General features: G+C 31.6%; 1 protein-coding gene across 3 annotated transcripts in view; it reads left to right on the top strand.

The window, feature by feature from the left end:
* CEP43 (centrosomal protein 43) overlaps nt 1-7,514 on the top strand; it is a 58,546-nt gene extending 51,032 nt beyond the window's left edge. For all 3 annotated transcript variants that reach the window (XM_074309341.1, XM_074309340.1, XM_074309339.1), the window contains 4 exons: nt 480-548; nt 2,467-2,506; nt 3,854-3,953; nt 7,393-7,514. In XM_074309341.1, the coding sequence (XP_074165442.1) occupies nt 480-548; nt 2,467-2,506; nt 3,854-3,953; nt 7,393-7,467 (284 nt within the window). In that variant the 3' untranslated portion in view covers nt 7,468-7,514. The remainder of the gene's footprint in view (nt 1-479; nt 549-2,466; nt 2,507-3,853; nt 3,954-7,392) is intronic.
* The last annotated feature ends 6,351 nt before the right edge of the window (nt 7,515-13,865 follow it).

The raw sequence follows: 13,865 nt of genomic DNA, 5'->3' as shown, positions 1-13,865 counted from the left end.
GAATGAGGATAGAGGGATGAAAATGGACTAAAGTAGATTTTTGGAATCTTAATTTGTGAATTTTGTGTCCTATAAAAAGTTGTTGTGGTGTTTTGTAGAAGAGAGCGATGGTAATATAGTTGGAATAAGGAGGACAAAACATTCCATTGATACCATTTAAGCCCTTGATAAGAAATGTCATAATATAATCATTAGTCTATTGATCTTAAGTCAGTCTTTTTTGTACCATTATGCTTGTATCATATAAACAAGCTCCATGCATTTTTTTTTTTTTTTTTTTGGAGGCTGGGGTTAAGTGACTTGCCCAGGGTCACACAGCTAGGACGTAAGTGTCTGAGACCAGATTTGAACTCCCGTCCTCCTGAATCCATGCATTTTTTAAGAGAGAAATTTTGAAGATTATATGTTAGTAATTAATAGTATTACAAAAATAATTATGTTTGCTAATTGTTTTTTGTTTTTTTTTTCCCCCTTCTCAGATACAAGGGGAAGCTCAATATTAAGGGATCTGAAAATGGTCAGTGATAAAATTGGATCACTTGGATTAGGTAACTAAATTGTCCATTTCAATGTTACTAAATTAATATATTTGTTTTGACATGATAGCTTTTAAAATAGAATTAAAATTTTAAATCAGTTTATCACTGGTTAAATGTACACTGTACACTGACAACTTGCCTTTCAGGATAGATAATAATAATAATCTTTAAGATTATTTTAAAAGGCTCTGTGCTTAATTTGAATTTATTTTCTCTTGACATCTGAGTGGAGAGAATATTTAGTATTTATCGAGTTACTACTTTGTTCAGATCACATATACTAGAAGGAAAATGCTATGCTGCTTCAAGAATATTTCATTAGTATGGTTACTCTTTTTGTTTTGTTTATTTTTGGAAAAAATTTTTTATTTATTCAACAAGAATAAATTAAAATGAATAAATACAAAACAAAAGAAAAAAGATATTTTCATGTATATAGCAGAATATAAGAAGATTCAATAGAAAACAATAAATTTCAAGAAAACCTATTTAATTTTTTCACTATACATTGTTTTCAAAACTACCCAGCTTTTCTTTGCTGCCTTCTAGGTTTTCTTTCTGTTTTGTTTTTATTTGTTTTTTTTTTGTTGTTGTTGTTCTGTTCTGTTCTGTTCTGTTTTGTTTTTTTGCTGTGCACTTTCTACTTTTTTCCCCTTTGTCCCTCCTCAACCCTTAAAAGGCTTCACTTAAACACGGATATATACATAAGTATATATAAATATATCACATATGTATATATTTATATATACATACACATACACTCACATATATATGTTATATATGTGTATATACATGTATGGTAGACTAAATATATATATTTCTACTTGTCATCTTTTTTCTCTAGAAGTAGAGAGCATCTTATTTCACTAGTCCAAATCTGTTCCTTAATGGAAATCCTAGAAAACTTTGAGAGATAAGCATGATAATGAGAATAGGCAATTTTCAGTCTAGAAATAAATACTAATTTACTGATTGAGAACTCAGATCCAAGGTAAGTGGAGCTAAGTAAACTTTGGTTGATGTCTGCTCCCTCAATAAAAAATTTTTCTTATTTTGTTACATTATTACTTTATTGTTATTTTTCATTACAAACAAATATTATTAAACAAGTTTTTTGTAGAGTGGTAACCCTACTATTATAATATTGTTTCTTACCACTGACATCACCATCCATTTAAAGGCTGTTAACCTTCACTCAGTTATCTGTATTACGGCTGTGGCAATTATTGCTTCCTTCCTTTGTCTTTATGATACCCCACACAGTACTTGTTTGAAGCCTTGGTAGCAACTTTAGGTTTTTTTAATTTGAAGAAAGCAAAGTCTATCTTTGACTGTGATTATAGTAACTACTGAAGAATGGAATGTGACTGTCTTGTAACAACATCTGAAGCTTAATTGAGCAACTATTGAATATGGTCTCTGGGAATCTTGATTCTGGGCTTTTGAGGCAGCAAGAATTTTGGTTTTAAATATACCATGAAATAAAATACAGAACTTTCTCTAATTTCAGTAATCTTTTTTAATTAAAACTTTTCAAGAATTCATATTCTCCTCAATTAGTCTTATTAGAAGCTTTCTTAGAATTTTCTTTATTGGCTAATTGTAACACAATTGTTCTCTGATATGGAATGTGTTTAAGGAACATAAGGAAATTATTTATTTTGTATATGCTTCTAAGATTAATATATTAAAGTTTTTCTAATATGAAATAATTAACTTTTGCTTTTTATGGTATAACTTTTTATTATTGAATGACTGTTATTGTATTAAATAATTCTTCAAAAAACCAATAATATTTTAAAAGAATATTTACTTTAGAATAATGTAGTTCTAGAGAAAGTCATATCATTTGAATATAAATAAATATGTGTATATTCATATATATGTATACCATATTAAAAATATATGTACATATTTTTAAATTCAGGAACTGGAGATGAAGAAGAGTACATGGATGATTTTAATAGGTAAGAAAGATTTACCTGATAGACAAATACACTCAAGAAAACGTACAAATCAATAATTTCTGAAGGCATTTTTTAAAATGAGAAATTCTATTTAAAATTATAGTAATCTCCTATTTATTTCCCCTCCAGTAGAGTTGCCAAGAGAATACAAGCTAATCCAAAACTTTATATTTGACTGTAGAGAAGGTTAGATTTATAACATATTAGGTTTATAAAGGATAGTATAGAAATTTATTAAAATAGAATAAAGCATGACTGTGATTATTGTGAAGATCTGACACATGACTGAACTCAGCTAAGCTTCTCCTTCTTGATTTCTGATTTATTTCTCCCTTCAATTTAGTAGTTTGCTGTCTTACTATAGAAATCTCTACTGTACCATAATACCCTGGAGACCTGTGTACCATGCCATTCATCCTTCAAACTACACTTTTTTATCTTGAGTTTCTGCCCAGATAAAAAAGATTCCCTCTTTTTTCTTCTTGTATTCCAAGGACGTAGAACAATCCTTTGATACATAGTTAATGCTTTAAAAATGTTTTTACATTCCTTTCCAATATAACAACAGATCTCTTTCAAACCTTCCTTAAAGAGGATGGTTTTCAAAAGGTTTTTGTTACGGTAAATGTGAGTAAAGTAATATTTAACACTTTGGACATGATAAAGAAGCATGTAAGCATGTACTTATTTTGCAGTGTCAAACTTGAAAACAGGATTTGTTATACATTTAAATAATTTATTTCTTAATGTTATATGTTTACCATGTAAATATGTAATTCAAATGTTTTAATGAAAAGAAATCTAGACAAGCTGTTATAGAAACTTAATTAGTTGAAAAGTATATTTTTTTCTTATGAGAGTGCATATTTAAGAAAATATATAAGGAGCTTGGGCTTTTAATCCATCTTCATTATATATATGAATAATTGAGTATATTGGATAATTTTTGGTCTACTTTCTTTGGTGTAGGGGAACTACATGATGAGGAAACTCCTACTACTGATGTAGATCAGTAAACTCTTGCAATTTATAGTTGTAGAGGGGTGCATGATGCATCTCTGAGAAGTTGTGTCTTATTGAATGTCTCATATCTTTAAAATATATCAGAGGTGAGACTTGAATTCAGGTCATCCATGCTTTCAACCAACCTTCTGTTCATTAAATTATTTTGCTTCCCAAAGGATATTTAGTATCTTTAAGTAAATATTGCTTAATGTATGTTGCTCTGATTTTTTTTTTTTTTTTGTCTAAATGGTTACATTTCTTAAGTGGAAATTTTATATTGAATAATTATTATGAATGATTTATTATCTTTACAATCTTTTTTTCTCTTCCTTCTGGAAATAGTACCATAAGTCATCGCTCAGAGAAAAGTGAAATAAGTATTGGTGAAGAAATAGAAGAAGACATTTCTGTGGAACTAGATGACGTCAATATCAATGATAAAGTATGCTTTTAAACATGCATGTTTTTATTGAATGATTTCTTTTTCAAGAAATCTATTTGTAATGAATTTGTAGACTGAAGAAGCTTTATATGCAGTGTAAGTTTGTTAATTTGTACCCTTGGGGTATTTTCAGTTTAAAGGAATAGAAAGAGAAGAAAAAATAACTGAACATAGTTTGACATGCAGCCTAAATTTTGACAAAGCAAATTTCATTGGATTATGAGAAATAGAATCTGTAGCATTTCTATGGATTGTGTAATCTTTCTGGTGTTGTGAACTCTTTTGGCAGTCTGATGATTCCTTATAAACCCTTTCTTAGAATAATGTTTTTAAATGCACATAGTAAAATTTTTAGGATCATAAAGGAAACCACTTAAAACAGTTATCCAAAAATATATTTTGAAACTAAATTCATATAGGCCACGTTAAGAATCCCTAGTTTATAAGAAATTTTAATATGCCAGCTCTTACAGCAACAGTATTTCCATGTAATGGTAATAAAACTACTTAAGCAAATCTGAAAACCAAAAGAAGACGCCTCATATGTTCTGCTATTGCAAGCAGAAGTAACTGCTTTCTTCTTGCACAATGTGGCAATTACGTCAGGAATTTGAGGCTCTGCTCTCTAGGAAACCTTAGAAATGATTTTCTGAAGAGCAGTCACATCAATGAACTTTAGGTCCATTGTTCAAAAATCAAATCATGGTTAAGCACATTCGAGGAAAGACAGTATCCAATAGCAAATTATTTGCCAAATGAAGATTTTAATCTAAGATTCCTCTGTTTATATAGTTAAAAAGGAGCAAATTGGGAGCCGTCAACATTTTATTAATTTCTTTGCTTCAATAGGATGAGAGATGTTTCCAAGATAGTTTAAATGAATAGATCTGCTGGAAAACTCAATTTTCTCCTGCTTTCATTCAGTTTTGCAATTAATGATTTAAGTGAATATTAGTTAAATGATATGCTGTTGATGGTTTCCTGTTGGTGCTTTCCATGAAAATATAAATTGAGGTGTTTTGCAGTGTTAGAAAAATGGGAATTTATGTCTGTGCCTCAGGATTGGTGAAGCCATGGAATATTCTCTATTCCATGGCCTCGAGATGCATTCTAAAACAACAAAACAAGGTATCTTTGGTGACAAATAACCTAACGACTTTTGACTCTATCATTTGCAAAAGGCATAAGCATAAGCAAATAGTTTCACTTTTCTCTCTTGATTTTTCTCTTCTGTGAAATGAGGGTCCACAGGATGGTCTCACAGTTCCCTTTCATTTCTAATTATGTGATCCTAGAATGGGAGCACAAGGCCTGTGTCACCTTTTATCTGTGTCCCCAGTATAGAACATAATGCCTTTCATATAGTCTATGATTGATAAATGCTAGGTGATTGCTCTTACAAGAAACAACATTTAATAAGCATTTATTATGTGCAAAGCACTTCAGGATGATGGAGCAGATATGTAGTGTTCAATTGGAGCTTGCTCTTTGTGACTCCCTTTTGGGTGTTCTTGGCAGAGATCACTGGAGTGATTTGCCATTTTTTTCTCCAGATCATTTTACATATGAGCAAAGAGAGACTTACAGGGATAGATGGCTCACCTGGTGTCACATAGTGTCTGAGGCCAAATTTGAACTGAGATCTTAAGGTAGAAGCAAGATATCCAGTTGGCAGGTATGCTATAGTGGAAATTAACGTCAGATATGGTTTGTACTAAGTGGTCACTGAAATCCCTTGCTGCTACTCTGATTTCTGTGTTAATGTCTATTGTGGAGTAACAAAGAAATGAAGTTTTACTTGAAGTTACTTGAATTCCAATCACTCAAGTACCATTTTAGAGTATCTGATTTAATAAACAGGAAAATTTAGCATATATTTTCCGTCCATCTTCACTGGCCTTTTTCGCAGTTTCCTCTTGACCCTCCTTTCAGCATTTTGACAATGTAGACCAGTAATATCAAACTCATAAACAAAAATGGACGCCACTAAACTGTACCCAAGGATCAATCCTTATGGAGTCATATTGGCCTATTTTTTTATTATATATTGTTTTAATTTGTTAGATGTTTTCCAATTACATTTAAATTTTTTTGGGCCACCTCCAGAGTGCTATGGGGGCTGTGTCACATGTTTAATAATACCTTTGATATAGACCACCCTCTCCTGATGCTCTGTCTTCTCTGAATTTTTATGGCAGTGCTCTATCATGATTCTCTTTTTATCATATTAACCATTCCTTTTTGGTTGCCTTTGTAAGTACCTCTTCCATATCACACTATCTATGTGTGGATTTTGCTCTTAGCCTCTTCTTTTGCATTACTAGACTATTACATATACAGGTACTGAGGTAAGCACTGGGGATACAAATATAAACAAACAAGACAGTTACCCTCTAGGAACTTAAATTTCAGTAGAGAAAGATAACATACATTCTTTAGAAGCTATAAAGTAGGAATAGGGGATTGTAGAAAGGTCATAGCTTATGTTTTGAAAGGAAGGAGCCAGATTTCCAGGTTGGCTTTGTTTGAAAAATTACCAAGAAGTGGCATAATATCATGGATCCAGAAAAGATAACTTGGCCAGAGTATAGAGAGCATGATTTGGAAATGTGAAGAAATAGAGGATTCTCTGTCAGCTATACATATACATGTATTTCTCTATTCCATGATGCTGTATTTAACTTGATTTTTGACTTGATTGTTTAATGATTAGTAAAGAGTTTCAAGATATTTCTTAAGTTCAGTTTTTGCTTTAGTCTTCTACTCACTGGAGATTTTTTACACAAAGATGCCCATTGACTGGGTATCAGTCATATAAAGGGGATTCTTCTTTGGCTATGGATTATATCATTTCCCAAAATGGATACTTAATTTTTATTGACTGACTAGATAACTTAGGTTCCTTAATTCTGAGATTCTTTGATTTTAAAAAAGCATTGGTAGGTTTTAAAATATCCATTCCCCTTCTCTCTTATTTTAATGAATTTCATTTAAATTTAGAATATAGGTAAAGGTTCATAGAGATGGGCTTTTTACTGAGTGAAGTCTACAATAGATACAAATAGTACCAATTAACAATGATATTTGGGGACCATTTTCTTGGTCTTAGTAAAATAACGCTTAGCTAAGTTTTCCTAAATTTTTCACTTACAGCTTGAGATTCTGATCAGTGTTTTAATTTCAGTTTTGCCACTTAGAAATCATGAAAAGTGAGCTAAACCTTTGAAGTCCTGAGTTTTCTCATTCATGAAATGGCTAATAATATACCTCTTAGTGTAAAAAAACCCCAAAAAAACAAAAAACAAGTTTTGTAATGGATTTGATGTGCTTTGCTAAATAAATACTTTATAAATGATGATTTTTAATTCATTATAGTAATTTTATATTATAGTTATTTTAGAGAAATGATTATTTGTTTTCTCTTTCTTTTTACAAAAAGCTTGAAGACCTCACACAGGATCTTACTGTTTCTCAACTTAGTGATGTTGCAGATTACCTAGAAGATGTTGCATAGACATGAAAGAAGGAGGTATTCTAATAAAATGGACTAAGGACTCTGAACAGTTACATTTCTTTCAGACAATCACACTTTGGAATGTCTGCTTCCTGTTTGTGCCTTGTGTTTCAAAAAGACTGCAGATAAAAAAACAACAACAACAACAAAAAAAAACTGATCATTTCACAGCATATACTAAATGAAATAGTTCCAATTTGAGCCCGTGTGGAGGATTTACTATTCTTCATTTGGTTAAAATATGCCTTTCACTGTGGAAGTTGGATTTTCTCAGCACTTGTCCGTTGCAGGCAATGGACACATGGAATTACCAGTGTTATGAAGAGTGTAATAGAAGAAATCAACAAAACTGTATCTTCACACAAAATTGTGTTTGAGTTAGTGTGTGTGGCACTATGATATTTTCAAATAATGGTTTTAGGCCTCAAAAGCAAGGACATCTGGAGTTAAGGCTTATCCACTCAATTACACTTTGGCATTGGTGAAATTATTCTGAGGTTACTTAAAGAGTTAGAAGATAAATCTAGTACTGAAATACATCAGGATAAATTAAGTTTGGTAAATCAGCTTTAACTTTATATTTCCTTCCTTTTGGAAGGTTCGTTAGACCATTAAGGTTATCTTAAATTACTATTCTTTCTGCTTATTAATTTTATTTTGTGGACATCTAGTAAGTGGTTGAAGCTTTGAATTCCTTAAGATGGACAGTATCACATCTGTATATACAACTGTATATACAACAGTAACACAAGGTACTGTTGACGAGTCCTTGTCAGTGTGAGAATCTTTGATTTACAAGCAGAAAAATGTTAACTATAGTTGCATTTTTGAAAATTTGCCTTCTAAGATAACCCAAACAAGTCTGAAACCACTAAACAGCTTTTTTTTTTTTTTTTTTTTTTTTTCTTTTTTTGCTTCAGACCTGTAAGTTGATATCTAAGTTTAAGTCCAAATTGGAAAACAAAATTAGTGATGGCCTAAGACCACATGAATACTCAGTTTCAGACAGAAGCTTATACTGTGCATGTTTTCATTATAACTCTATAAAAACAGGGTCAGTAATGGAGATGCTGACAGTTTCATTTATACTGTCATGCATAATGCTGCTACTTATAGATCATTGACATTTGTAATACTAAAGTCTTTTAAATTGCACTTGAGCATTGTTAAAAAAAATAATTGGAAATGATAAATGCAGGTGAATATAAGCAGCTACATTTATGTTAAATTTTTATACTTCTTTATTTCATTTAAATTATGGTTATTTTTTTTTTTGTCACCTTAATAAAAGCAGCATGCTAAACCAAATACATTAATGTAATAAAGAGGGGAGATAATACATAGTTTACATAAAGATAACTGGTACTCTCACATTGGCCCAAATATTTTAAAGTAATAATTTGTTGGATTTATAGTATAAAAGGTGATAACTACTTAGAGACTTTTCACTTGATGGTAATTACATATTAAAATCTGGAATTAATTTTTTGTTTTTGTTCTTTTCTTCTTTTGTTTACTGAAATGAAACCAAGCAAGAATATCAAGGAGAAATTTAAAAGGGAAAAAAAAAACAAAAAATAAAACAGACCACTGATGATGTTTAGGTCTGCCCTAGATTTATAAAGTAGTATCTCAAGGTAGTTAAGACCTTTATATTTTTGTGTATTTGAATCATATCAAGAGGACCTTTAAATGGTACATATCTTGTATGAAGAAGTACTACTGCAAAAAACGGTCCAAACTACTTAATACAAATTACCTTCATGCTTTGTATAACATCTATGAAACAATGTGAAATTTAAATGGCTGTTGTAAATTGTAACAATTTTTGTTCTGCTCACCTGTGAATTGTATCAAATATATTTTTAAAAATCCTGATTGATAATACTGAGATTTCAGTGAAATGTCCTAAAACTTTCTTATAGGGATGTGATCTTTATAAAAATTATAAAACTAATTGTAAATTGTTGAATAGTAGCATCTGAAATATGGCATTTTCCTACCCATTAAAAAATCTGAATTTCAGATGGTGTTTGGGAAAATGTGGGAGAAAAATACCAAATGTGAGATCATTTTGTGATGCTAGTACTATATGCATTTTGAGTAACTTTTAGTAACTTAAAATTCAACTGTACTATAAGGTTATGGTGCTAGATGGAGTCACTCTGTTTGAAATAGATTTAATCTATCTAAATAATGATTAAGCTTTAAGAGTTAGAATGTTAGGCCAGAAGATTTTGAGTGTGAAAGGATTTTTTAGACGCATGTATATGGAGATATTATCCCAGGTATTGTACTTTTTGGAATATATTTTTATGGGGTGAAACCAGTATTCTGCAGTGGAAATTTTCATATTTCAGGTCCTTCATTAATTGACAAAAAATAAAAGTACTTTTTTCTTCTTTATGTTCTCTCATTTTTATATATTAGTTATGTCACTAATTGAATATTTACAAGCATATTAAAAACCCATCAAGCAAAGGTAGACAATACATGCAATATGTCCTTTATATTAAATCTATATTTCCCTCATTTTCAGAACACTTAACCACTTCAAAATTTCTACATCTAATTAGGTTATCATGGTCAAATTCATGTAAAGCCAAATTAAAAACTACACTAGGCAAAGTACATGGGTCCTTGCATTCAAAGTAGCTATTTATGTATATAAGATTGTCTACCATGTTTCCATACCTCATTTTACTTTAGGAAAAAAAAGAAGCATTCTTTTGTCTTTTTTGCTTCTGTATCTTTTGTGTAAAGCATTTCAGGAAATATTATTGGGCTAATTTTGTGTGTTCTTGTTTCTATCATATCTTATAATGAAAGTTAAAAACCTCTAAGGTCATTTAGTCTCATTTTACTTTTGAAAAAACTGGATCCAAAAAAAAAAGTGATTGGAATTTTTAACTCAGACTGTCCCTGGCATGTTTTCTTCTATAACCTGTTGTTTTTCCTAGTAATATACTTTGCCTATACCATCCCACCCCATTCTGCTTTTCATTCTTCTGAAACTTCAATTTTTCGGTAGAAGAGTATTAAATATTATCCTTATCATTTCCCGATCATGGCTTCCATCTTACCTCTGTTGATAAAGCCATAAAGATTTTATTCCTGATAAAAGTTCCAGGACAAGTTGGTGTTAGCTAGTGATCATCTGACTGTGTACTGTGTGGTATTTGTGTATGTTTGAAGATCTGACAAATGATGAAGCCAGAAAGAATGGCAAAGAGAACATTGCTATTGCCTGGGAAAGGGTGTGGAGGCTTAGAGGTCTTGGCTGCCAGTAGAATAGAACCATATACTACCAGCACCCTACTCCTTTTCAAGGATGGCAGCCAATGGCAGTCACTCTTACCAGTGACAGTGTCTGGAGATGCTCTGTTTCTTTTTCTTTGCCATCACCATCAGCAATAAGATCACTACATTGAAACTATGATAAGATCTTCCCCTACTCCGTGTTTTGGTTTTCTTAGGAGCAAAAAGGAGTACATATGAGAAACTTTGGAGATGGGGCTGGGAGAGAATGAAAAGATTTGCTTGGAAGTCACAGCCTCAGGACTGCAGCATTTGGGAGGAAAGAAGTCTGTCCATGTGCACAAAGATAACTGATACAAAAGGTGTAACTCTGGTAGGTACCCCTGTTTGATTCTGGCGAAAACCCTGACTTTGCCATTTGATGAGCTTTTTTCGTCCCACTTGAGCTATTTCACATGTCCAGTCTTTTCTTTCTGCCATCTATATGCTGTGCCATATGCTTGTGACACTTCTATTTGCAGATGTTAATTTTTTTCATTTGTAGATTATATTTTATGGGATAATTTTCCTTGCAAATAAATACTTTTAAAATGTTTGCATTTTCTAATTTACTTTTTCAGATACATTTCCATTTTATAGTAATCTAAAAGAATTTAAGAGAACATCTGCCTTAACAGAAGAAAGCAGCTGGTGATGCAGGGGATAGGGGACTATACTAGGAGTCAGGAAGACTTTGAGTTCAAATTCTGCCTCAGATCCTTTATTAAAGATCTTGAGTGGTCTACCTCAATTTTCTCATCTGTAAAATGGGAATAGTAGTAGCACCTGTCTCCCAGGGTTGTGAGGATCAAACAAGATATGTGTAAAAAGCACTTAGAGCAGTGCCTAGAACATAAGTGCTTTATGATTATTTCCTAACCTTCATTTTACAGGTGAGAAAACTTAAGAGCCACAGAGGTCACAGAATTTGAGAGTTGGAAAGGACTTCATTGGCTAGATTTGTATTCATCTCATATGCTGAAGGACTCCCCACTATGACATACATATCCAAGGTCATTCCAGCCTCTTTTAAAAAAAAAAAAATTAACCCAATTACATGTAAAAACAGTTTTCAACATTAATTTTCAAAAATTTTGAGTTCCAAATTCTAACCCTCCCTCCTCTCCTCTATCTGATAATAATAAGCAGTCTGATATAGGTTATACATGTGTAGTCATATAAAACATTTCTACATTAGTCATTTTGCAGAAGCTTAAATGCATCTCTATACCTTTCCTCCTCCCCCCCCCCAAAAAAAAAAAAGTGAAAAATAGTATGCTTTGATCTGCATTCAGACTCAATCTGTTCTTTTTTTGAAGGTAGATAGCATTTTTCATTATAAGTCCTGTGGAATTATCTTGGATTATTGTATTACTGAAAAAGGCTAGTCATTCACAATTATTATACAGTATTTTTGTTACTGTGTATAATGGTTTGGCTCATTTCACTGCATCAGTTCATGTAAGTCTTTTTTTGAAAGCTTGTCATTTTTATAATATTTGGTAACGTGATATCACAACTTATTTAGCCATTCTCCAAATGAAGGGGAATCTTCCTAATTTCCAATTCTTTGCCACAAGTAGAAATTCTATAAATATTTTTGTACAAATAGGTCCTTCCCCTTTAAAAAAAAAAATTCCTTTGGGATATAGATCTTCTAGTGGTACTGCTGGGTCAAAAGGTTTGCATAGTTTTATAGTCCTTTTGGCATAGTTTTAAAAATGATTGAATCAGTTCACAATTCCACCAGTAGTACAATCAGTCATATCCCAATTTTCCCATATCCCCTCCAAAGTTTATTAGTTTTCCTTTTTGTAATGTTAGCCAGTGGCTACCTCAGAGTTGTTTTAATATGCATTTCTGCAATATGATTTAAAACATTTTTATATGATTATTGATAGCTTTAATTTCTTTTTCTAAAAATTTCTATTTATGTTCTTTGACCATTTATCAATTGAGGAATGACTTGTATTCTTATATTCTTATAAATTTGGCTCAGTTCTGTATATATTCAAGAAATGAGGCCTTTGTCAGATAAACTTTCTATAGATTTTGTTTTTGCATTTCCTGTTTTCCTTCTAATTTTGGCTCTATTTGGTCTTGTTTGTATTTTCAACTTTATGTAAACATCCCATATTTCTCTCTCATCCATGTCTGACAGATAATTTTTTTCTATGCTCCCCTCATAAACTTATGAAAAAATATGTAAATCCAATATAGGCATACATATTTATACAATTATCTTGCTCAAGAAAAATCAGATCAAAAAGGAAAAAAGAATGCAAACAAGAACAAAAAAAGTGAATGCTATGTTTTGGTCCACACTCAGAGAACTGTGAGAACTGAGTGTGAGTTTTTCATTAAAAAGTCAAGAGTCAGGGGTAGCTAGGTGGCGCAGTGGATAGAGCATCAGCCCTGAATTCAGGAGGACCCGAGTTCAAATGTGATCTTAGATATTTAACACTTACTAGCTGTGTGACCCTGGGCAAGTCACTTAACCCCAGACTCAAAAAAAAAAAAAAGTCAAGAGTTGATCATTGTATAATCTTCTTGTTGCTGTGTACAATGATCTCCTGGTTCTGATCACTTCACTTAGCATCAGTTCCTGGAAGTCTCTCCAGGCCTCTGGAATTATCCTGCTGATCCTTTCTTATAGAACAAAAATATTCCATTGCACTCATATACCATAACTTATTTAGACATTCTCCAATTGATGGGCATCCATTCAGTTTCCAGTTTCCTGCCACTATAAAAAGGGCTGCCAAAAACATTTTTGGCATCACTGTATGTCTAAATCATATGTTCATGGTGGCCATGTTTTGATCTATGGTGTGAGAATATTGGTTTATGTCTAGTTTCTACCAAACTGCTTTCCACTTTTCACAGGAATTTTTGTCAAATGATTTATTTTTTGCCCTAAAAATTTGGATCTTTGAATTTTTCACATACTAAATTACTTATGGCCATTTAGTACTGTGTATACCTATTGTATTGCATTGATCTCTACTAGTTTGTTTCGATGTTTATCACTTTGTAATATAATTTGAAATCTAGTACTACGAGACTGTGTTCCTTCAATTTTTTTTTCATTGATTTTCTTG

The sequence above is a fragment of the Sminthopsis crassicaudata genome, chromosome 4 (assembly GCF_048593235.1).
Source record: "Sminthopsis crassicaudata isolate SCR6 chromosome 4, ASM4859323v1, whole genome shotgun sequence".
In the NCBI taxonomy this organism is placed as follows: Eukaryota; Metazoa; Chordata; class Mammalia; order Dasyuromorphia; family Dasyuridae; genus Sminthopsis; species Sminthopsis crassicaudata.
This window is presented reverse-complemented; position numbering and strand designations above follow the sequence as displayed.